This window comes from Meles meles, chromosome 5 (assembly GCF_922984935.1).
Source record: "Meles meles chromosome 5, mMelMel3.1 paternal haplotype, whole genome shotgun sequence".
Classification (NCBI taxonomy): domain Eukaryota; kingdom Metazoa; phylum Chordata; class Mammalia; order Carnivora; family Mustelidae; genus Meles; species Meles meles.
This window is the reverse complement of record NC_060070.1, coordinates 68,089,013-68,112,591: the sequence shown is the minus strand read 5'-3', so window position 1 is coordinate 68,112,591 and position 23,579 is coordinate 68,089,013. Positions and strand designations below refer to the sequence as shown.

General features: G+C 44.7%; 1 protein-coding gene across 1 annotated transcript; it reads right to left on the bottom strand.

Annotated features, from left to right (window-relative positions):
• Positions 1-424: 424 nt before the first annotated feature.
• ALDH8A1 (aldehyde dehydrogenase 8 family member A1) lies at positions 425-21,782 on the bottom strand. The gene is made up of 7 exons (XM_046006537.1): positions 21,588-21,782; positions 17,198-17,345; positions 15,731-15,886; positions 13,981-14,130; positions 9,791-10,047; positions 6,307-6,468; positions 425-1,478 (listed from the first exon to the last, which is right to left on the bottom strand). Exons 1-7 carry the CDS (start codon positions 21,723-21,725, stop codon positions 1,026-1,028), a joined length of 1,464 nt encoding a protein of 487 aa, XP_045862493.1. The 5' UTR covers positions 21,726-21,782; the 3' UTR covers positions 425-1,025.
• Positions 21,783-23,579: the final 1,797 nt, after the last annotated feature.

Below are 23,579 nucleotides of genomic sequence, written 5' to 3'. Positions count from 1 at the left end.
CCTGTCCAGCTGGGCAGTAGACGTGCAAACAGTTGGTTTCCGTTGGTGTAGGAAGGGCTGTGCCTGACTTGCACGCCTGAGAGGGCCAGGGGAGAGGGGGAGAGGGAGGGAGACATGGAGAGGAGACCCAACACAATGTGTTCCATGAACTGTAAGACTGTGACTGCTGTGCAAGTGTGAGGTGGTCAGAAATCATGGCTTTGGAGACTGAGAGCCAGCCCCGAGTTCAAATCCTTCCTCTGCCCCATAGCATTCGTGTGACCTTGAGCATGCTACTTTAATCTCTGTATGCCTCAGTTTTCTCCTCTGATCATTAGGAGACCTAAAAAAAAAAAGGCCACAAGAAACACCTCTATCACTTTGCATGAAGTCCATACCCCTAAGAGGAATAAAGGATAATTCAAGAAGAACACATACGTCATACTGGCTACTAAAATTGCTTAACGTTTATTCTTTTAGGATTCGTGGGTTGTAAGCCTCACGGGAGACAGACCTGAAAAACTGGAATTGATTACACTTGAGTAGAAATGGACCAAGCTATTTCCTCTTCTTGCTTCAAGTTTCCTCCAAAAGTAGTCATTATTTTTATTTTTCTTGGTCCTTTAACAGATGTATTTAGTGGGACCTACCATTTAGGCCTGCTCGGACAAATTCCATGCCACGTTTATCATTGACATTCTTATATATACTTAAAAAATTTTTTAAAAAATGATTATCTTTGAATTTCCAAGAATTCAATCAAAACAATGAAAAAAACTACAGTGAAGACACAATAGAGAAGGAACCTGACAATTGCTAGGCTTCCTTCTTGTGCATTCGTCCTCAGAGTCTCTTCTTTGACTCCACAGGGAAAATAGACAGCCTCCCTGTGACAACGAATGAACGTACAAACTGCTGAGCATAAGGTAGAGAAACCCCACTGAGCAAAGATGTGGCAGGAATTTATGCCGGGATATCTGCTCTCCACGCTGGACTACTGATTCTCTGCAGCCAGCCATGGACCACGGCTTCTCCACTAGCCACGGTCAGTGTTTAATGGTGATGGTTTTGACTTCAGTGAAAAATTCGTAAGAGTCCTTGGCTCCTTCTCTACCTACCCCAGAACTCTTCATACCGCCAAAAGGGAGGTTGAGCTCTCTGATGAGCCAGCAGTTCGTCCAGACCAAGCCAGACTGCAATTTCTTAGCCACCCGGTGGATACGGCCCACGTTACTGGACCACACCGTGGCTGCCAGCCCGTATTTAACACTGTTGGCTCTTTGAATCACTTCCTCTTCACTCTCGAAGGGGACGACACACGTCACTGGACCAAATATCTCTTCCTTCATGCAACAAGATTCATCCTTAATGTCTGTTATCACTGTGGGAAGCATAAAGTATCCTGCACGATTCTTGGGGGGGAGACTCAACGTGTCCACCCCCTCACCACACAGAATCCGGGCCCCCTCCGACCGGGCTCTCTTGATGTAACTTCTGACCTGGGAAGGTGAAAACCATGATTAGCAACATCTTACCATTTGCCTTGACACAAAGCAACAGAAAATTCAATATTTGTGAATCATCTAGGAAATATGGGTAAGGCCATTGCTAAGAAATCTAAAGTTGATTATCTTATTGCTCAGCTGCTAAGCCTGAGGGCGGAAGTGCTCAGACCATCATTTGGGCAGTTAGCCCTCCCCCCAGACGGAAGAGGAGGGGTGTAATTTCTTTACTGTCCAAGTCCGAGGCACATAGATAAATGCTTTTCATACATTCTCATTTAATTCTCTCAAAACTCTATTAGCTCTGTATTATTATCGCCTATTTGCTGATGATAAAATTGGGCCTCAGAAAGGGTAGATGGTTCATACCACTAGTAAACTGAAAAGCTAGAATTCACACTCAGGGATATTCAGTAGTTAGATACACAAAAGAATAGTTACTCCTTGTGCGGGGGCGGGGGGGGGAGGCTCTGTCCATTGCAGAATATGGGAGATTGAATGATGCGTAAGATTTCATGAAAGACCAAGAATGGCTTCCAGAACAAATCATTTCTAACTTCTAGTCTCATTACTGATTATGTTCTGAAAATACATCTAGTTAATATAGAATAGCTCACTGTAATGGGAAATAAATTATGTAATAAGTAAACCCAGTAACTTGGAGACAGTGACAGATGTTTATTCACAATAGTTGTAGAAATGACTCCTTATAAAAGGATACATACATTTATGTATGGAAATTTCCTTGCAGTCACAATGATAACATTATCCTACCCCTGAGCATAGGAGAAGTAGAAAAGTGATCTCAAAAATTAAAAGTATAAAACAACAGTTAAGCGGTACATCAAAGGCAGGGTAAATTTTGAAGTCATACTTTGGATCCCTACGTATCACATATTAATCTGAGCATTCTGTCCTGTATTAGATAAGTACTCCATTGTAGAACCATGCTCAACATAGAGTTATGTCTTTGCCATATGAAAATTAAAAAGTACTGTTGTCTTATTTTTAATTTTGCTCTAGCTTACAGAACACTTAATAAACCATGAGGTCAAAGACTTCTAAAAAGTAGAATATTTGGAACAGCTTCATATTCCCCTCTGCTACACATTTTCCCCCAACACGTGCAATGATCTCAAAGCTCTCCCAGAAAAAGCCCTCGTCTAGTTTGCAGATGAAAACTAAATTAGGTCCAGACTTCTCTTTCCCCTATTCTCTTATTCCTCTTGAAACAACTCACTTAGATTAATTAAAAGATGCCAAAGGCAGCATAATGTGTGTACAGGGGAAGTCAAGGCAAAGATCTCCAGGAGCACCTGCTGAATGCAGGGCCAGAACTTTTTTCCTTGATTAAACACAGAATGGCTTTAGATCATCTCATCTACATGGAATTTCATGATTATCTCTGAGATGCTCTTGGATAATAAAATATGAAGGAAAGTGTCTGTTTTCAAAATGCAAACCTTTCAAAATTTTTAATATATAAGATATATTAAACTCACACTAAACTAAATTTATTTTCTGGATGATAGAATGATACTTCAACTAGCAGCTCAGGAACTGAGATTTTCAGGAAAATGTGAAAAAAGAAAATGTTGTGACTGCTAATATGCCATAAAATATAATAAATTAAACGAGAAAACTTTCTCTAAGAGCAGAGAGTAGTTAGTACTTGGTAGCTTTGCCCATAAAATCCTAGCACAGAGGTCAGATGGGTGGGCGGGGAGCCCCAAGAGTTCAGATCCCAGAGCCTCCCCTTGCTTGCAGAGGGATTTTCCATGGTCAGTTTCCCCTCTGAAAAGTGGGATTAACACTCCCATCTATTCATAAGCTTAGATAAAATGTATGTAAAATATTTAGCATAATGTCTGGCACGCAGTCAGTCTTTTGAATACCAGCCGCGACTGCTGCTGTTGGTGAGGAAGGTTGATGGTGTCACACACCATCTGACGCTTAGGAGCTGGGAGACTTCAGAGACATGCCCACCCGGCAAGTCAGTTTGGTTTTGTTTGTTTGTTTGTTTGTTTGTTTGTTTGTTTTTTAATCCGACAGAAGAAGCTAGCAAACTGCAAAAGTGGACCTTTGCTAACAGCCTGCGGCCTGGCCCTATCGGGGAATGCACCTGTGAATTCGCCCTGCGCTCCGCCAGCCTCGCTGTTAACACTCAGAATCCCATCTCCGATTTCCTGCATCTTTGGGCAGGCTGGCATCGAGCCAGATTCTCTGGACAGTCACGTGGAAAAGCATTCGATGGGAGGAAAAGAAAAACAAAAACAAAAAGCAACCCGTGAAACAGGCAGAGAGCCTTTTCTACCTTCCTTGAGGACAGAGTTGCCTGCCTCCCTGGGAAGCAGGCGAGTCACTCGTCCACTTAGGAGCAAGCTTCGTCTCTGTGAGGTTCTGAGCCCTTTGCCATGACCGAACAGCTTAACAGCTTCTGCATATTCTAGTCGGACTCCTGGGTCACTGCCTCACCATCTACCCTGACAAACACAGAGAAGCAAGATGGACACAAAGACCCCAGACTCTGCAGGGCTAGTTTGCTTCAAAGCAGACACAGACCAGCTACAGAGGAGAAGCGGGGTAGAAGATGGCCACCTGGCCTCCCCTAGGACGCAGCCCCACAGCTCTCTGGTGAGAGGCGAGGACAGATGACCACTGGTGGAACGTCTGCACGCCCTTCTTGATCTCCGAAGCGGCATACCCAGCTGAAAAGAGTCCCACTGAAAAGGCCACATTTACACTGCCCTAGCTGCTTCCATTATCTCTCTCTCTCTCTCAAGGGCCAAGACACCCAGCGCCTCCTCACAAGAATCCATCTGCAAGCCCTCCATCATGGGTCCACCTGGCAGGAGACTCAGAGGGGGACTTCATGACTCCTTGCATCTGGGCACCGGTGCTCAAGGTGGAGCAGTGAAGATGACAGATGTCCAGAAGCCATCGAAGTCTCAGTAGGACTGCCCCGTGGCCTCATATGGGGGAGGCCATGTAAGCCCACCTGCGGGCACTCTACTCTAGCAGGGAGGGATCCAGTCTGTAGGATGACAAAACAAGAGGGCTCCACTGATCGCAGCAAGTTTATATGTGGTGGAGTCATGGGAATACGATCTTTAGTGTTCTTCCATAGAAAAATAAAAATTAAATAAACTGGCCAGGGCGTCTGGGTGGCTGAGCCTGTTGAGCGTCTCCCTTTGGCTCAGGTCATGATCCCAGGGTCCTGGGATCGAGCCCTGCATCAGGCTCTCTGCTTGGCAGGGAGTCTGCTTCCTCCTCTCTCTCTCTCTGCCTGCCTCTCTCCCTACTTGTGATCTCTATCTGTCAAATAAATAAATGAAATCTTTAAAGAAAAAAAGAAAAATCTGCAGTTTGGCGCAGTCATGTGCTCCATTGGTTTCTTAGTGTGGACAACTGTATCGTGCACTTGGAAGATGTTAGCAAATGGGAAAGCTGAGTGAGTGGATATAGAAACTCTCTGCCCTGGGACTCTGAGATTTTTCTATAAATCTTAAGTTATTCCAAAATAGAAAGTTTATTTCTTTTCTTAGTTATTTGACTGAGATAGAAAATATATCATGGTAAAAATACAAGAGAGTTTTAAAAAACTTCTGTTTGAAAGATAAATTTGGGCTTATGTTTGAATGTGGTCAGAAAAAAAAAAAAACTGCTAACTGTAAGCCTCACCATTTTCAGAGTTATTCATGGCACTTAAGTACACTACATTGAAAGGACAGTAAGCAAACAAAATCCCAGCCAACATGTTAAATAAACACTTGTCTTTCCAGCATAATTTGGTTTCATAGAAGATGGTATTTCTGGGCTAGGATTCATGAGGAAGCGGTTGACACCAGGCCTAAAACCTCATCAATGTTTCAAGTCTTAAAAAAAAATCAAATATCATTTGTGGTTTAGATCTATCAGGGTTCTTGGCTTTTGTCCACACCTGCTGTGGCTACAACGCTGGAAACAATGGGAATCCCTTCTGATGTCCTGCAGGACTGTTTCAAATCCTCCCCTCCCTCCTGAGCCCTCAGCACCTTCTTCCCTCTTCACCCTGCCTCATAGTTCACTGGGAAAACCGAAGAAATGAGAGGAGACCACCGAGCTGCTACACACTGGGCTAAGAGCCTCTGTGCTTCACAACGCTGTAAAGGTCAAAGTTAAAATGTAGTAAATCTCCCAATTCTATGCAGAGTCAAAGATTTCTACAAACTTAAGTGAAGGCTCTGTCCCTCACTGGCTAACGGACAGGGGTACATCTTCCTTGGTGGGTCTCAGTTACCACAGCTGAAAACAAAGTCCCCCAGCTCCAGCATTCTGTGACTTATTTTGGGAGTCACATCAGGTAATACATGAAGATGACCTTAAAGACCTCAATTCCATAAACCACCCAGAGCCCATCAACGACTTCTCCCACGTAGACCACCACTAACTCTACCCACTAAGGACCACATAATTTGGATCATGCCTACTGGCACGTCCGGAATTCCATCTGCCGTAAGCCACAGGCAGAGCCCATTCCACTGGGAACTTTTATCAATGGAAATGCCTGCCACCCTTAATCCACATCATTCTTATCAGCTGACCCTTATGTTTTAAAATTTCTCTTCCTCGCTCTCTATATGCTGATTTCTCTAATTCATTTATCCCGTGTAGACATGGCTTTAACCTGGACAACATTTGCAGACTCTGTATCCAGAGACCATTTCCTACAGGTTAGAATTTTTTTAAGAACAGGGTGGTCATGGACAACATTTCAAAGCAGGAATGTGTGCTATGCCCTGCACTGGGCTTCTCCCCAAACTCCCATTGCAGAAAATTGACTTACTTTCTCCAAATGAGCTTTACTTATCAGAGCTCCCATGCTGGCCGATGGATCGGAGGGAATGCCAACTTTCCACATTCTGGTAGCTTCTACAAACTTCTCCAAAAATTCACTATAGATGCTCTTCTGGACAAAGATTCTGCTGGTACAGAGGCAGATTTCACCCTGCCAAGAATGACAATGAGGACAATGACAAGACACACTCCTTCATGGGTAGGTCACCCTGCATCTCTGATCACCTACCTGCCAGGTGCCAGGCACTGGTTTAGGCCATGGGAGACACTGATAAACAAAACAAACTCCCACCACCAGGAACACACACTCTTGTGGGGAAGTCAGACAACAGCACAGGTCAATGAGTCAATCTATAATACAATTTCAGGTCATGAGTAAAACAGTACAAGAAAACTAAGCAGAAGATGGGAACAGAAATCAATGGGAAAGAGCCGCTTTCAGTCCCTTGGAGTAAAGGGAGTTCTGGAAGGCCCTTGTGAGGAGGGGCTGTTTGAATTGACACTTCGTTGGTGGGGAGGCGCTGACTGGGCTAGATGCCGAGGAAAGCAATTCTCAGCAGGCAGGGTGGACCGGCTTCTTGCTGCAGGAGCGTGCTTGCGGTGGTGTGGTGTGTGAGGCAAGGAAGAAGGCAGGCAGGCAGGGCTGAGGCTGGGAGTGGAGGCAGGAATGGGGGCAGGGAGAGTAAGAAAGGAGGGCACGAGGTGAGAGCAAGGCACTACCATGCAGAGTCCCACAGACTCACAAGGAGTCTGCGTCTTGCTCCTGGGATCATGAAAAGCCGGTGGAAGGCTTTAAGCAGCAGCACGATACGATCCGTGTCCACTGTTGTTCTGGCAGCCGTGTGGAGTAGAATGGAAGTGAACGAGAGTGGGGTCAGAGTAGAGTTCACAGAGTATTCCAGAAGTCCAGGCATGCGGAGGTAGCTTGCACCAGGGCGGGAACAGCAGAGCTGGGCGAAGTGATAGGTAGGTATCCACTGACATCACCAGATTCATAAAGGGACATGGGACCCCCAAGTGCGAGAAAACTGGTATCAGTGCTCTGCGGAAGCAGGGGGTTCCAGGATGTATTAGAATAATTGAATCAACAAGATGGGCTGATGGATTAGTGAGATAGGAGGTTGGGGTAAGAACAAGGTCGAGTCACAGGTTTTCTAAGGCAGGGAGAGGAGCAGTGTTGCGGGGATAGGGGATGGAGGGAAAGCAAGAGTTCTGCTTGGCATGGGTTAAGGTTTGGGTACCTACTAGACATCCAAACAGAGATACTGTCTGTTCGGGGCAGAGGTGCTAACAGGAGCCTGAGTGAAAAACGATCCATACTATCGTCTGAATATAGCGTGCGGTCACTTACAAACCACAGTCTAGACATCTCAAATCATTATGTATATATGGTTAGTACATTTCTGCATAAATAACGATTTTCACCACATTTATATTTGATCTTCAAACCATCCTAAAGATGGAATATTTCTAATTATTTTGACAGCTGTGCAAAGGTGTATTGTCCAAATCAAATAGTCACTGTTTCGGAAAAAAGAATCCTCTCTGCAACCCAGCATCACTGTAAGAACCATCCCTGTATCTGGCTTGGGAACTCTCCAGACACAAGTGCCCCCTGCCGTGTGGGGAGGGAGGGTGTGGTAAAGGGAGTTGGGGGGTTACACAGTCAGGGTTTTCCTGATTACTTAGTACCAGGAAAGCCTAGGTAATGCCAGGATCTCTGGTAGCAGGACTTTTGAGGAAATGAGAAAAGGGAAATAATATTTACTGCATTCCAGGGACCGTGCAGGGTGCTTTTTTCATAATAATTTTACGATGCCATAGGTTTCCCAGCTTACAATTAGGAAATGGAGCTTTGAATGAACCCAAGCCCAGGGCAACCAGGCACAGGAAGTCTCAACTCCAGACCGGTGTTGCTGAAGTCCATTCATTTCCTCAGTGTCCCACAGCTTGTCGAAGTGTGGTGCGCCCCCGGCCGAAGGAGACCACGTGTGGCAGAGATGTTTCAAAGGGGCCCGTTATGTTCAACTGAGGAAGAGGTTTTACTACACGGGACTCAGCTCTTGGTTAAGGAAAAAGAAACCAGCCCCTGTAGTTTACCTAAAATCTGCCTATTGTCTTGAATTAGCCAGTTGGGTTCCTGTCCTCTTCCCCACGGAAATTTCAATACCCCCCAAGAGGAAGGTTCTCTCAGCAATTTCAAGTTCTGGCACAATCCTGGTAGCCAAGAAGCCACAGTCTGTCTCGGCGCTCAGAGTACGTTTTTTTTTTTTTCATGCAGAGTTCACCTGGTGTCCTCTGGGCTGTTCTGCAGTCCACAGCTTGGCCCTACCCTCCGTGCTGTCACTAAGACACCAAAAGTCTTGATTTCATTGTTCATTTGGATACTTGTTTACTTTAATGATTGAAATAGCTGTATCATAAAATTGCAAGTCTATTTTCTAAAATCTTAAAATTTAAGTCTGTTGATCCAGAAAAACACTCTCTACAGACACAGTGAAGCCACGTTCTCTAAGAATGACTGTGAGAGAAATAATTACAATAATAACGATCACAAAAATAACCACTGTCAAGAATAGTTTTCATTCTACAACTCACAAAATCGTTACTGGAAGACATCATTACTGCCTCCAGGAGTTTACAGGCAGGAAATGAGGGTTCAAAAGGTTACGTACAGCAACTTGGGCAAGTTAAATAAAGATATATCTCATTTCACTCATCTTTCTTTCTATGGCAGTTCTAATTCTTTAGTGGATTCTTTGTTCGCTGCTAAAATTTTTAAAAAGCAGGCCCTTTGGAAAAAATCATTCAGTATTTGTGCACACCTGCTGTACGCGAGACCTGACGCTGGGCGTTTAAGTCGAACGCGGCCCCAGAGCAGACTCTGTGAGGTTTACCGTCCAATCTATCTGGGTCAGTGTTCCTAACCTTTGGGATGCCACCGCCTCAAAGAATCTGCTGAGAACTCTGGCTTCCAGAAAAACATCTGTTACACAATTTCAGGAGATACCAAGTTGCCCATGCCTCTGTGACATTAGCAATGTCCTCTAGACTGGTTTAGTCATTTATTTCTAAGTGTGTGCTACATTTGGGATGCTTTGGGGAACACAAGGTTTACTGGAGATAGGACATTTAGACAGGAAGAAGAGAATGGGGGCGACTCTGTGAATACAGGGATGAAAAAGCTTAGAGGAGCAAACAGTCAATCATTTTGCCCATGGCTTACACCTGATAAAGCTCAAGAACAGGTGTTTGCCCAACAGAAGCTGTGATTCCACAAGAACCACAGATGGACATGGAGACAAAACAGAGTCGATGGCATAACACAAGGTCAAAATCTCCTTTCCCTGAAATAGCCCCAGATTGACCCACTCACTCCTGGCTTGGCACTGTGATGGAACAGATCCAGGCTGACCGGGTCATAGAATTTTAAAACAAACTCAAAACAAAACACACCAACCCAGAGGACACACCTGGTTGGCGAAGCTGGACCTGACAGTCGTTGGAATGCACTCCTCCAGGTTGGCGTCCTCGAAGATGATGGCGGGGTTCTTGCCCCCCAGCTCCAAGGACAGCTTCTTGCAGTGCGGGGCACTCAGCTGTGTGATCCGCTCGGCCGTGGGCTGGCTCCCCGTGAAGGAAATGAGGGGTACCTCTGGATGGGACACCAGGGCCTCGCCAACCCTGGGCCCTGTTCCAAACACAATATTTACCACACCTGGTGGGACACCTGGACAGGAAACAGAACAGTCTCCAGGTCTGTATCTGGATGGGATACAGAAACAGTAACAGAAATTACAACAGTAATTCTTCTCCGTGTGTTGAGAACTTTCAGTGACATGGAGGTTCTCCTTGGAAGTGAAGTAGTTCGAATGGAGGGGAGCAGATTTTATGGCTGTCTTTAGTTTAATGGCAAAGCAAAGACTATAGGGCAAATCCAGTGTGCCCTAGGTGAGATATTTCCAGGTGCTTTGCCTTAGAAAAACGAAGAGTAGAACCTTCTAATTAATTCATTCCGTAATATTAACTAGGCATCAAGGGCTCGGGTCACAGAGATGTCCTCAGGCAGGTCAAGCCCTGTAAGGTAGAAGAACCCTGCTCCAAGCGGGCGTTGAGGAGTCATGATTCAGTGCGAAAATGTGAAGTGGACAGAAGGAGAGATTGACTGGCTTGGCCCAGGGAAGGGAGGGAGGGCTCCCTTGGGCTCCCTTGGGCTCCTCCAAGAAGGTGAGTATTGAGTTAAAGGTCCTGTGTCCCATGGTACAGACATACACTCTAGAACTGACTTAAAGTGCCAAATACACCCTAAAACAGGATGTTTAGCGTGAGACCCTACTGCTCCCCACTGAACCCCCCTACGCTAAGGCCCTAGTTTGCCAGATAGATTAATACCAGTAAGTGCCCGCATTCACTGTGGGCCAGTCACTGCTGGAAGCAATCTAGATCTCCCAGCTACTGGATAAGGCAGAGAGGACTCATATCCTCACCTCAACCAAACTGAGGCAGAGTGAGGTTAAAGGGCAACCACTAGGAGGCAAAACCGGGAGCACGCGGTTAACAAATAATTACGTGAATGAATGAATGAATGGAGACTTCGTGTACATTATCCAAATCAGAAATTGTCCTTGACTCTGGAAAGTTTTATGTGTCCAGAAAGAAAATCTAAGTGCATTCGTGTTGTGTCTTAGGGTTTAGGAGATAGCTGAGTTTCTTTCCCATATTTCTCCAGCCTGGAAGTACAGAGATGCAGAAAACCTCCAACATGTAAGGTTTTTTAACTACTTCCCTGCTCCCACTATCTTTCCCTGTCCAGGTCAGACATTCTCTTCCTAACAGAAACATGCTCTGTTGGATTAAAATCATCTCTTCCAGAATATGCTTTTAGAGTTCAAAAAACAAGTTGACATTGATGATCCATCATTAACGAGAACACCTTCCCATCAAGCCAGGGCCCTAGTGTGATCACCTGAGGGGATCACCCCTTTTAGGTGAGCCTCAGAGACAGGTGTGGGGAATCAATGACTCCTGGTGGTATCCAGGGGAGCTTCCCCTCTAATGGCCTCACCTTTACACACAGGTGCACACATACTGAAATCTAGCTTGGGTTGGTCCTGGATCACAGGTCACTGCCACAGAGGGCAGGCCCAGGGTCAGGCACCATGTGAAAGCCGCTAAGCCCCATGTTGGGGCAAAGAGGGGGCTCAGGAGAGGGGCCCTCACAGTGGTTGATGGGAGAGAAACAAGGTCAATTTTCCCACCATTTGCAGTCTGGGGGGTCCTGCATCTCCATCAGACAGTGAGCATGTGAATATTTGCCCAATACTTTCTGATTGGGGTTTGGGGGCAAAAGAAGGTGGACTATTGGGCTTTATAAATCCTGAAGGCAAAAATGGATCAAATCACTGCTAATGTATACAACAGAATTTAATGAAGACTGAAGAAAACTCAGAAACACCACGTATTTATCATCCCAGGAAAATGAGTGCACTTCAGCAGGCCAATTGCCCTCTACACAACGGCTTTAACACTTTACATTCCCTTGAACTTTGGTGTTAATGTGTTTACCTACTGGCCAGTATTTCTCAGCACCACTTTGCCAATTTGATCGAGACAATAATGAAATTTTTCTAGAGACATTGTTCATCTACCCTTAGGATATGCCAGTTACCAGAGAAAGGAGGAACTACGTTGGCAAATAATAATCCGGTAAAACTCAGAATAGGTGACTAACAAACACGGGGCATAGATTCCCTGCACTAGGGACCAGGATGGGGAAGGATGGCAACAAGCTTCCACTGGGCAGAACAAAACTAGGAAAGGACAGAAATCTGCTTTCACTGGACACTCCAGGAATGAGGCATGCATCTGGTGCTGCCAAGAAGAAATAACTCTTCTAGAACTATAAAGGGGGTACTCACTGTATCCTTTTTAAAAATTACTTTACTTCACAGGAAGGTCAACTGTCAAGTCTGTTTGAATGCTTTGGACCCGAGGACTGGCTTTATAAATATCAAGAATGCACCAGCAGGTCTTCTTAGTTTTCTTTTGCGTACAGTATTCAACACATCTCGTACAGATTCTCAAAGCAAATGGAGAAACTGAGGGCTTAAGACAGGTGCAATTTGAGCCTTACACTCTCCGTGGTGCCCAGAGGAAGAAAGTTTAGCAAAGCCAGCAGAGGCAGGGAAGGAAGGAAGAACTGTCTTGGTATAACAAGCTTATTCATTCACAAGAAATAAGATAACGCTATGCAAATACATGGAAATGTAGAACTCTCCTGTAGCCCAGGAGCTGGGCGTATGGAAGGGGAGAGTGCTTAGGGAAGAGAAATCTTCATAGATCAAGATGTGGTTGGCTTCAAGAGAGAGTGGTTCTGGGAACACAGCTCTGTGGCATCGCCCCACCTGCAGGGCTGCCCTCCCCAACATAGATCACGGCAGAGCATCGGCCCCTTCTCTCCACTCCAGGGAACCTATAGCCAACAGAGAGGGAGGAAAGGCCTTGGAACTCTGTAGTTACTAGGCACTTAATTTCGCAGGGAATGGCATTAGAAAGTGATCCCTCATGTAAAGAAGGAATGGTACCCTGGGACATGAGAGAGACAGGCACATTTCTATCATAACCCTCTAGAAGCCTAGGGCATCCATAAACGTCACCCCAAAGGCTGAACTGGGAGGCCTCATTCCTCTGTACAATACAAGGGAAATGGGCAGCTAGACTAGGATCATAAGGCCACATAGTTCACCCTGCCATCTAAATCCTGGAGTAAAAACTGGCTCAGCTTTCTTGGAAGCCAATATGTGTGTTTTTGCTTAGAGAGGTAAGGTTTCCAGAAGAGGGAGGTATGGGTTCTTTCCAGCCACCTACTTTATGGATATGGGTGAGCCCAACACTACCTTCTCTGTGGACTTGAAAAAAGTACACAGAGCAGGGTATGTATGGAGACCTGAGTGGAGGGACCTAACAGCAAGGGGCTTTCCTGTGGGTTGCAAGCTAGATTCTCCTGACACAACCCTGGTACAGAGTCAGACCGCGCCCATGCTGAGTTATACCCTAGAACCTACCCAGGAACATATCTTGAACGTGGCCAGGACACTGTTGATATAAAGAGCCCAAGGAGCCATATTATATCAGCTTCCACACGGTGGCTCCAAATGTAGAGAAAACTGAAGGAGGTATATTCAAATCCCTTAAAAATGCACATTTTCTAGCAGGTGTCGTATAACCATACAAACCAGAGAAGTACTTAAGGGCAGTCTTATTTGCATCAAGATTAACAAATGGTTCAAATAGAAGATTTTAAACCATCCGCTCAAGACGATCTCTGGAGCAGGCTGGTGTCTGAGTTGACGGGGATCTTTAAGCCTGTTCTCACTTCACAGGTGTGCAATCATGTCACTGCCTGCCAACCCCCACCCCCACCCCTGCTGAGGGGACAGGGGTGAAGAAGAGGAAGCAGTGTGATCCAACCCTGTGTGTGAAGGGGATTTCTCAGAAAAGGATCAGAGAGAGGAAAACGAAAGATGTCAATGGAATCAATTTTGCTGAGCAGATTTCTAGTCAGAACAACTTTTCACATGTCAGCGACGCTATGGCGGCTGAGACCCACAAACTTGCCACCCCAAAGCCAGTCCTGCACCTCTCCAGAGCCACCGCTCATTACCTGCTTTCTCCAGGAGTTTGCACATCATCCACGCCGTCACTGACGTCAGCTCGCTGGGCTTGGCTATCACGGTATTGCCAGCCGCGATGGCCGGCGCCACCTTCCAGGTCAGCAAGTAGAGTGGCAAATTCCAAGGGCTGATCAGACCAGCTACAAGAGGAGAACAGAAACACTGCCACCAAAGGCAGGACCCTCAAACGAGACTGGCCAGACTGGGTTTATTGACATGGAACTCCTTCACCCTGCATGAAACTTAGGCTTACCCTTCTAAAACCCCCATCTTGGCTTACTTGTAGCCAACTTTGGGGAATAACTCTAAAATGTATTACAAGCAACTGTGACTTTTAAAACTATTAAAGCAATACAATTTACTCCTTTCTTGTTGATATAACAGTTGTATTTATGAACAAGGACAATGTAAGCTCCAGGGCCAAGAGGCTGTCACCTGTTACTAAACATTCCAGAATGTGATGAGTTTTGAGATTTATAGACTAACCTTTACATTTTTTTTAAACTTCTCTCTCCTTCTTCATCATCCAACTGTCTAGCTACTATTTCTTTCAAGTTTTTCCATCACTGTTTCTAACCTGTTGTGGATTAAGGCATAAAATCTCAAGCTTTTTAGAAATTAGTGGTAAAATAAGAGCAAATGCATTCTTAGTCTGCCATGTGGGGGCCTTCTGATTAGTAAAGCCAGGGAAATTTGATGCATAGACTATGAAATGCATTTTGGCCAGCCAGAGGACTTTTTAATAAAAAATTCTCTCTGAGTTATCACCTGTTTCATGACCAGATAGAATTGCTTAAAAGTAATAGAACCAGCATCTAGAATGCATCTCCATGCAATGTTCTGAAACCAACAAGGTTTCCAACCATAAAACTCTCAAAAAAAAATTTACTTTATGAATTTGTAAATGGATTCATCTTACTTATACTCTGCCCTTAAACCTATGCTGTGAAAGTCAACATATATTTTATGTGATTATATTTCTCCCTAGAAAATCTTTTCTTTATAGGGTAACAGAGGTTTTTTTTTTCAGCATTATATATCACCAAACTTCTAAAAGGGAAGTTTGAGTTTTTCCTAATTCCTTCAAAATATTATTTCCAAAGAGTTCAAATAACCAAACTGGTAATATGTCCTATTTTCGTTCCTTTAAATTTATTTTCTTTTATCCCATCACAGAATGTAACTAATATGCGAATTTGGTGGTTGGAGGAATAGTGACATCTAGTGGATACCTTGAGTCATTGCTCATGTTCACATCCTCTAAAAGAAAGCAGGAAGCAGTTAATTCAGAGTGCTCTACACTTACTAATTTATTTAATTCACACTAAAATATATAAATATAAAATTAAACTATTCTCCCAGTTTTTAAGGTAAGAATCCTGAAATATACAAATGTTATGAAACTGGCCCTGCACATACCCAAAATCCTTGCTCTTGACTACAAAACTCTCTGAAAAAAAAAAAAAAAATGTAATGTGGAGGGTGGGGGGAACCTTCGTATGTGAATTTCCTCCCGGCATCATTCTTTTCTGCTAATTTCCCAAGAACAGTGTTCCAGGAATAAGTAGGGAATGTGAGACAAAGGAAAAAAAGTAGAAATAGATTTTTGAGGCCCATTCATTTTCGGCCTAAGCAGAAGTCATCTCTTTCCTTCCTCTCGGTCTGTTCCTTTAGACGAGTTCTACAAAAAGGAGGGATCAGGCTTTCCTGGAGCAGAGCAGGCTTTCCTGGAACACCCACCGATCCCCACCGGGGCCCGCGCGGTGTAGTGCAGACAGCCCAGGTGGTCCATGTGCGTGCACTCGGACGTGTGGTGCAGGATGGAGGAGGCGAAGAACCGGAAGTTCTGCACAGACCGGGGAATGTCCATGGTTCTGGCCAGTGTTATGGTTTTCCCTGAAAGAAGCCAACAACAGAAAGCACGGTCCGCCTGCTTCCCCGGGGATGGAGAAGACATGATCACACACGTATCCCAGCTCACGCGGACGGAACCTTGGTCCTCTCCAGCCTGAGACTTCATCCCCTGATGACACAGAGAGCTGGTCGTGGTTTCACAGAACCATGAAATAATTAGGTATGAAGTTATCAGATGAAATAGGGGGGCGGTTAAAATTGAGTGAAACCATCTTTGCTTTGTGGGCTGAACAATTCTTGGCTATTATGAATCCGCCAGATGCTACCACTCTGCTCACATCAGCTCTTTCAAGTCAAAATCACCAAGCTTTGTACCCGCTAGGAGGGCTTGGAGCAGTGGGTGTCAAGACAGTTATAGCTGCACGACACAATGAAACCACTTTGACAAACAGACGATGTATATTAAATGTCTCCCCAACACGGGATGGAGTCCTTAAGATGGGAACGTGCCAGAACAGCTGAGGGGACCCCAAGGATGCCATGTGGCCCTCACTCACTCACTACGTGCCCCATGTACGCCCTAGCTCCTGGACTGAACAAAAAGAGAAACATAGCTTTTCTGGGTTGTCCCTTAGTTGTCTTATTGATTCAGGGGGACTCCCAGGGTCAGCAGCACCATCAGGAAGCATCTCCTTAAGAGTTTAGACTCAGGCTGCCTTCTAACTTTAAGCTGATTTATACAGCATCCGTATCAATTTAAAAGATCTGGTGGCTTCCCAATAGATATAACTATTGGACATTTAATCCATTACTTATGCTTCTGGGAAGGAGTTGAAATTGGGAAGTTGTGTTGGGAGTGCGATACTGACATACAGATTCTTTCTAAATAACCTGCTCTTCAATTACTTTTGCTTTGACATGGTCTACCTAGAAGGATCCACCCTCTTCTTCCCCTCGCCCCACCTCTACTCCCCTTGCCAAAAACCCTGGCAGTGCCTTCCACCAATTGGACAAAGTGTATTTATTTCCTTGCCCCTGGAACTTAGGCTCAGCCGTGACCTGCTTGGACCATCAGAACGGGGTAGGAGTCTGCCAGATGCAAACCTCCTGCGTGGAGGCTTCTCCTGGCTTCTCTGCCATGAGAAGCACAGGTGCGGCTAGACTGATGGGTAGGGCCGGGGTGGGGGGCGCTACTACGGAGGAAGTACCCAAGTCCCATCCCTTGTGGTTAAGAAGCTGGAGGCCACCTGACCAGTCGGAAGGAGGGCAGGCGTGGCTGGCATCTGAGGATTGGTACTGCACTCTTCATTGGGCACCGCACTGGCCAGTGCAGGGCTGGTCAGCGGCACTCACCTTGGTCCCTGGATTCTGCCTGGGCCAGCTCCTCCAGGGACTGTTCCAGCAGATCTGCTAGCCGGTGCAGCACCTGCGAGCGCTCCTGGGGGCTTCGGGCCGACCAGCCGGGGAAGGCTGCTCTGGCCGCCTCCACCGCGGCTTCGATCTTTGAGGACCAAGAGGAAGAGCGTCAGCTTAAGACCGTTGCTCCTGAGGTTGGATGAATCCAGAATCCACAGATCCACCCACACCTAATTTCCTTCTGCCTGATTTCAAATATTCAAGTCTTCCTCGTTCTGAGTTACCTGCAAAGTGGTGTTTACGTGACCAGAGAATCAGGGGCACCACAAAAAGAGAGAAGAATGCTCCATTTCAACCAGGATATTCAGATGTGGCCATCAGAAGGAAGCTATTTGAATTTTAACAGACTCACATTTTTAATCACGTCAAAATACAAAAATTTTTTTCAGTAGCGTATGAGAGAGAAAACATCACCGAGATGTGTAGAATCCCTCAGCTTTTAATCAGATCCAACATATCTGACAAAGTCTAAAAGTTTGTTTTAAATCATATCCTCAGATTGTCATTTCCACTCAAAATGACCACTCACTCAGGGGGCGCCTGGTGGCTCAGTGGGTTAAAGCCTCTGCCTTTGGTTCAGGTCATGATCCCAGGGTCCTGGGATCAAGCCCCGCATCGGGCTCTCTGCTGAGCAGAGAGCCTGCTTCCCTTCCTCTCTCTGTCTGCCTCTCTGCCTAATTGTGGTCTGTGTCTGTCAAATAAATAAATAAAATCTTTTTTTTAAAAATGACCACTCAAAAATTACTAATTTTTATATATAAAGGATATGCTAAACACACAAGTTATTTTATTTCACCTGTTTTAGAATTCTGTACCCTGACTATTGCTATGTCCATTTTGTGGATGATAAAACCGAGGCACAGAGAACTCAAGTAACTCAGCAGAGTTCACATAGCTAATAAGTGACAGCGTCAGGACTCAAACCCTGATCTCTGTGGTTCCAAGACCACAGCTGGCCTGCTATGGCAGAGCCATGGTCCCTGTAGCCTGCCTGGCTCTGCCCAGTGAAAGAGGCCTCTGTAGGAAAGGAGGGCATCCGTGTTTGAACAGATAGCTTGGAAACTTGGCTTCGGAGCAAATCCAAAAGGAAACAGTATATGGGAAGGTTCGAGCAAGGCCAATTCCTGCAAGGCAAAATGAGCCGTGGGGTCTTCAGCAAAGTCGAAGCAAAGTCTTTACCGGAGATAGCAAATCTATAGCCTGTGTCTCAGCTTTCTCCCCCCTCACACGCATGACAAGACTCAGAATCACTCACAGCTTTCTTCCACAGCTGGGCTCAAGCCCAGCCTCAGAATCCTTTTCCACAGGCTTCAGGCAACCACGAGCCTCTTTCTCGCATCACGTGACCTGACAATTCAGCCGCCCTCTCCCCCCAAATCTGATCCACACTCCTTCTCTGTTTCCTTTATACTTTATAAACAGAGTCACTTCCACCTGAGCTGAATAAAGGATGACATGATTCTCCTCTTCATTATAAATTTCTGGAAAAGTGGTGGTTTCTGTTGAAAAGATGAATCTCTACTGTGGACCCCCAGACGGGGTGAAGGGAGAAGGTGGGCTGTGCTGTTCACCACCAGAAGCCGCCACCTCCCTGGGGCCTGGCTGCCATCCAACAAGAGGAGGGCTCCTTCCTCCCATGCTCAGTGTAAAATCTCATCTTCCTGAGGTTGTCGATATAAAATCTAAGCTTTTTGCTGTGCAGAAAATTCAGGTCCAGTCATATATTCTAAGGTGGCTTATGTCTGTGTAGTATATAGAATACGTATTAAATCTATATGAGCAAAAGCTAACACCTGAAAAGCATTTACTGTATGCCAAACACGAAGGGCTTTGCGTCAGTCTGTTTCATCCTCAGAACCACACTAGAAGACAGGTATTATTGTTATCCCCATTTTATAGGTAAGGAGACTGAGGCACAAGGAAGTTCAGCTCTAAGTCAAGACAGTAGATACTGAGCAGTACAGCTGGTCTTCGGAGCCATGCTGTCAGACTCTGGTCTATGCTTATGATCGCAAAGCTATCATGTAAATGCCACCGCAAATCTCTGTGTGTGTCTGTGCATGTGCGTGTGCGTGTGTGTGTGTGTGTGTGTGTGTGTGTGTTTGACCTAGGCATCAGAGATGAGAATGTTAGCTTGCTGTCATCTGTGGAATAAGGGTGATGATAGAGTCTTATTTGTAGGTTGCTATGACTCCCATTGGGTGTAATTTGTATTAGAGGGCTTAGTGAATGTGGAGCACACAGCAAAACCTGTTAGCAACACCGGCAGCACTTTCTGTAAGAGACTTTCTGTGAAACTGGGTGTGCAGTTTGTGTGTTGACGATATTTTTCAAGCAAGCAAAAACTGAGACTTGTGGGATCAGAGAGGATATTTGCAAGTTAAATTGCTGGGAAATCCAAAATATTTATTCCTCTCCTAGCAGATGCCTCTGTACTGCATTCTATCTTCTGAAAAGGCATGAACCATTAGCCGCAGAAAATATTTCAACAAAATTTGTCATATTTGTCATTTTTAACAGCACTTTGGAAAACACTTAGAGACCAGGAGGACTGGATAACACAAAGCTAGATTTCCCACATCTATCCCAAGTCATTTGAAACAGAATTGTGGGTTACAGTTTAACCAACAGATTAGCCAATGTTTGCAAACTTTTGTCCACAAGTCTAAAGGGTTTTTTTAATGCAAGACAGTTTCAAAATATTAACAAAAGAGAAATAGTAGCTTAGTATATAAGAAGGCTTATTTATTGATACTTATTTGTATATGAAGACTACAGTTGGCTTTTAAATAATCTAGTTCTAAAAAATTGTTTTAAATAATAAATAATAATCTAGTTCTTTGTGCCTTAAAAAGTAAAACCCATTAGGCATTAAATGAGCATACACACATCAGCCATATTCATCACCCCAGACACATTTACATTGTCAATGAAATAACTGATAGCTAATCGAATATATCCAACATTTTATAAAACTTCTTAAATAAAATTTTGCATCACTAAAAAAATTTTAATGTTTGTACCATTAAGCACTTTGAGTGATGGTGTTAAATTTAAATGCAAAAATACATGGGAATTTGATTTTGCATTCCATCAAACGATCAGTTTTACATCACTAGATATTTTAAAGACATAAGGCATTATTAGAGGATAATCTAAAATCAATCCTTGGGTTTTTCACTTTTGCTTGTTTTAGTGGAGCAACAAGGTTTTTTTTGTTGTTTTGTTTTGGTTTGTTTTTTAGAAATCCATGAATATAGTGGCCAAGTTAGGCAACGCTTAGTAAAGAAAAGGAAACGGAAACATGGACCATTCTTTTTTTTTTTTTTTTTTTTTTTTTTTTTTTTTTTTTAAATTTTATTTATTTATTTGACAGAGAGAGAGAGATCACAAGTAGGCAGAGAGGCAGGCAGAGAGAGGAAGGGAAGCAGGCTCCCTGCTGAGCAGAGAGCCCGATGCGGGACTCGATCCCAGGACCCTGAGATCATGACCTGAGCCGAAGGCAGCGGCTTAACCCACTGAGCCACCCAGGTGCCCCAACATGGACCATTCTTAACAAAAAATACTTTTTACTAGACCTCAATAAGGAATGTCTGAGAAATGCAGCTGTGTATTAAGATGCCTCATTGATCACTTGCGTTCTGCACGAAGTCATGGACTTTGTGACAGGCATAGGCATCCCCGTTTGAAAGCTCACAGGACGCCACTCACTTTTACGTTAGCACCTGTTTTCACTCACCAAAAGAAACACGAAGAGGATTTTCACTTCTATGAAAAAAGCTGTTACCATACTTACTATTTCTTTCCCAAAAGCCAAGTTGTGTAACGCGGACTTCCTGAAAATGGAGGATAGTCTTCACTTTATACCATTTCTAAAGGTGTCATAAGAACGCTCTCATTTCGGATAGCCTGGGAATCCTGCACCCTAGAAGTCCCATTACCAAGCAAACCTTCCCAGCACTAAAATCTTCCCTCTGCTAGTGTTTAACAATTCTACACCTTTTCCCAACTCCCTTTGCTCCTAGAAAAGTGACACACAATTCATCAGCACATGAGGTATATTTCCACCTTCCCTAAGTGAATATACTCACCTCTTCTCTCTCTTTTTTTTAAAGATTTATTTATTTATTTATTTATTTATTTATTTATTTGAAAGAAAGAGGGGGAGGGGAGGGGCAAAGGCGGAGGGAGAAAGAGCCTTTAAGCAGACTCTGCACTGAGCACAAGCCCAATGCGGGGCTCGATCCTACGGCCCTGTGATCACCCAGAACCTGAGCGAGACCAAGGGATGCTCAACGAACTGCCCCCAGCCAGGCACCCCACTCACCTCTTCTTTCCCACTGTTTGGCACTCTGCAATATACTTCCCCCGTAGACGGATCATAAGAATCAAGATAGGAGTTACAAGGTACAAACTTTCCATTAATGAAGTTTTCTAGCATCAGAAGTGCCTTTGTTCCAGCCATGGTGAACTCGACTTCTGCCTTTCTCCTTGGCGGTTGTCTCCCTTGGGTCTCCCTGCAGGTTTCTCTACCCTGAGTTAGCCCCACCCTCGCCTCCAGTCCCAAAGTTCTCATTTGCCAATCAGGGAAAGTGGGAGGCGGCCTGACGCTCAGGAATGTCCCAGTCTCGAAACTCTGAGTGAAGAAGATTTAGGAATACTTTACAGATTTCCAGTACATTATGAGAAAGAGATAATAATATGGTATGATAACATCAGCTTGTGTCCATGGCCCTTTAAGATGTCAGAAGGCACCTGTGTGACTCCTTTTATTGGGTTCACACCATAAACTATTTATTGTTCAAACGTGGAGGGCCAGACCCTGAAGCAAGTCCTTGACACGAATCTACTCATGTATTCCATGCAACTATCCTTTATAAAGTGAAGTCATTAAATCCCTGAATGGTACAAGGAATTGAGCCTCAAAGAAGTTAATTTGTCAAAAATCGCTGTTAGGGGGTGGGAGGTTGGGGGAACAGGTGGTGGGTAACGGGGAGGGCACGTTTTGCATGGAGCACTGGGTGTTGTGCAAAAAGAATGAATACTGTTACGCTGAAAAAATAAATAAAATGGGAAAAAAATCGCTGTTAGTAAGGCATGAACTTTAATCTGTTTATCTTCAAATCATGTGATTTTCTTCAACACATCACTGCCCTCACTCCGCAGAGGTGACTAAAGACAGACTCCCTCTTTCGGTCTCTCGTCTGTTTTCCTTATGTGGCTGCCCTCTTCGAGAACAGTCCCTCCATCCTGAAATCACCAACTCATATCCTCCCCACTGTGCCACTCCAGTAAGGGCACATGCCATGTCCATGCATGGATACAAGTAACACACAGGGATTTATAGTCACGGTGCGTGTAAGAATTTCTATAAATTGGTAAGGGAAATGAACAATCCAATTGAAAAAAAATAAGCAAAGTCTATACAAAACCAATTCATAGTAAAAGGGATGCGATTGGCTAATGAAAGCCTGAAAGGTGCTCCGCCTCATGTTAATCAAGAGCATATGAAACACAGACAGGCGCCCTGATTCCCCAGTCAGACTGGAAAACTGTAATACCACTCTGTGTGCAGATGTGGGAAAGCACATGCTCTCCTCCTCCCCTGATTCGGGGTGGAAGGGGTGGGTAGGGGCGGTGGTGCAGTCACAGAACACGGGTTAGGGCAGTCTGGAAGCGTCAGCATTTAAAATGTGCCCACTTGGGGTGCCTGGGTGGTTCAGTTGGTTGAGAGACTGCCTTCAGCTCAGGTCATGATCCTGGAGCCCTGGAATCGAGTCTTGCATTGGGCTCCCTGCTCAGCAGGGGGTCTGCTTCTCCCTCTGCCCTTCCCCATCTCATGCTCACTCGCTCTCTCTCATTCTCTGAAATAAATAAATTATTTAAAAATTAAAAAATAAAATAAAATGTGCCCACTTTGAGGCTAGTAATTCCCCTTTTCAGAATCTCTTCCAGAGAATTTCTTGCTCTGGTGCAAGTAGATAAGTCACAGGGTATTGTTTTTTTAATTGTAATTTCAAAATAGAAAATACCTACCAACTGACAATTACGATACTGAGTTGCAGCAGCCAGCGTAAGGAATGTGATTTAGCCGTTGAAAGGATGTACTGTTAAGTGAAAAAGGAGAGCTAGTGGATAATAAACACAACAGGATCTCCTCGGATGCCTGCTTGAGGGGGATGGAAGGAACGAGGGTTCCTCTTCTTTTTTTTTTCCTTCCTCTTTTTACTCCACATAGTTTTCTAAATTTCTTGAATACTGTCTGGTGAACCTATAGGAATATGCAACTTTCGTAGTTAAAATTCAGTCAAGGGGCGCC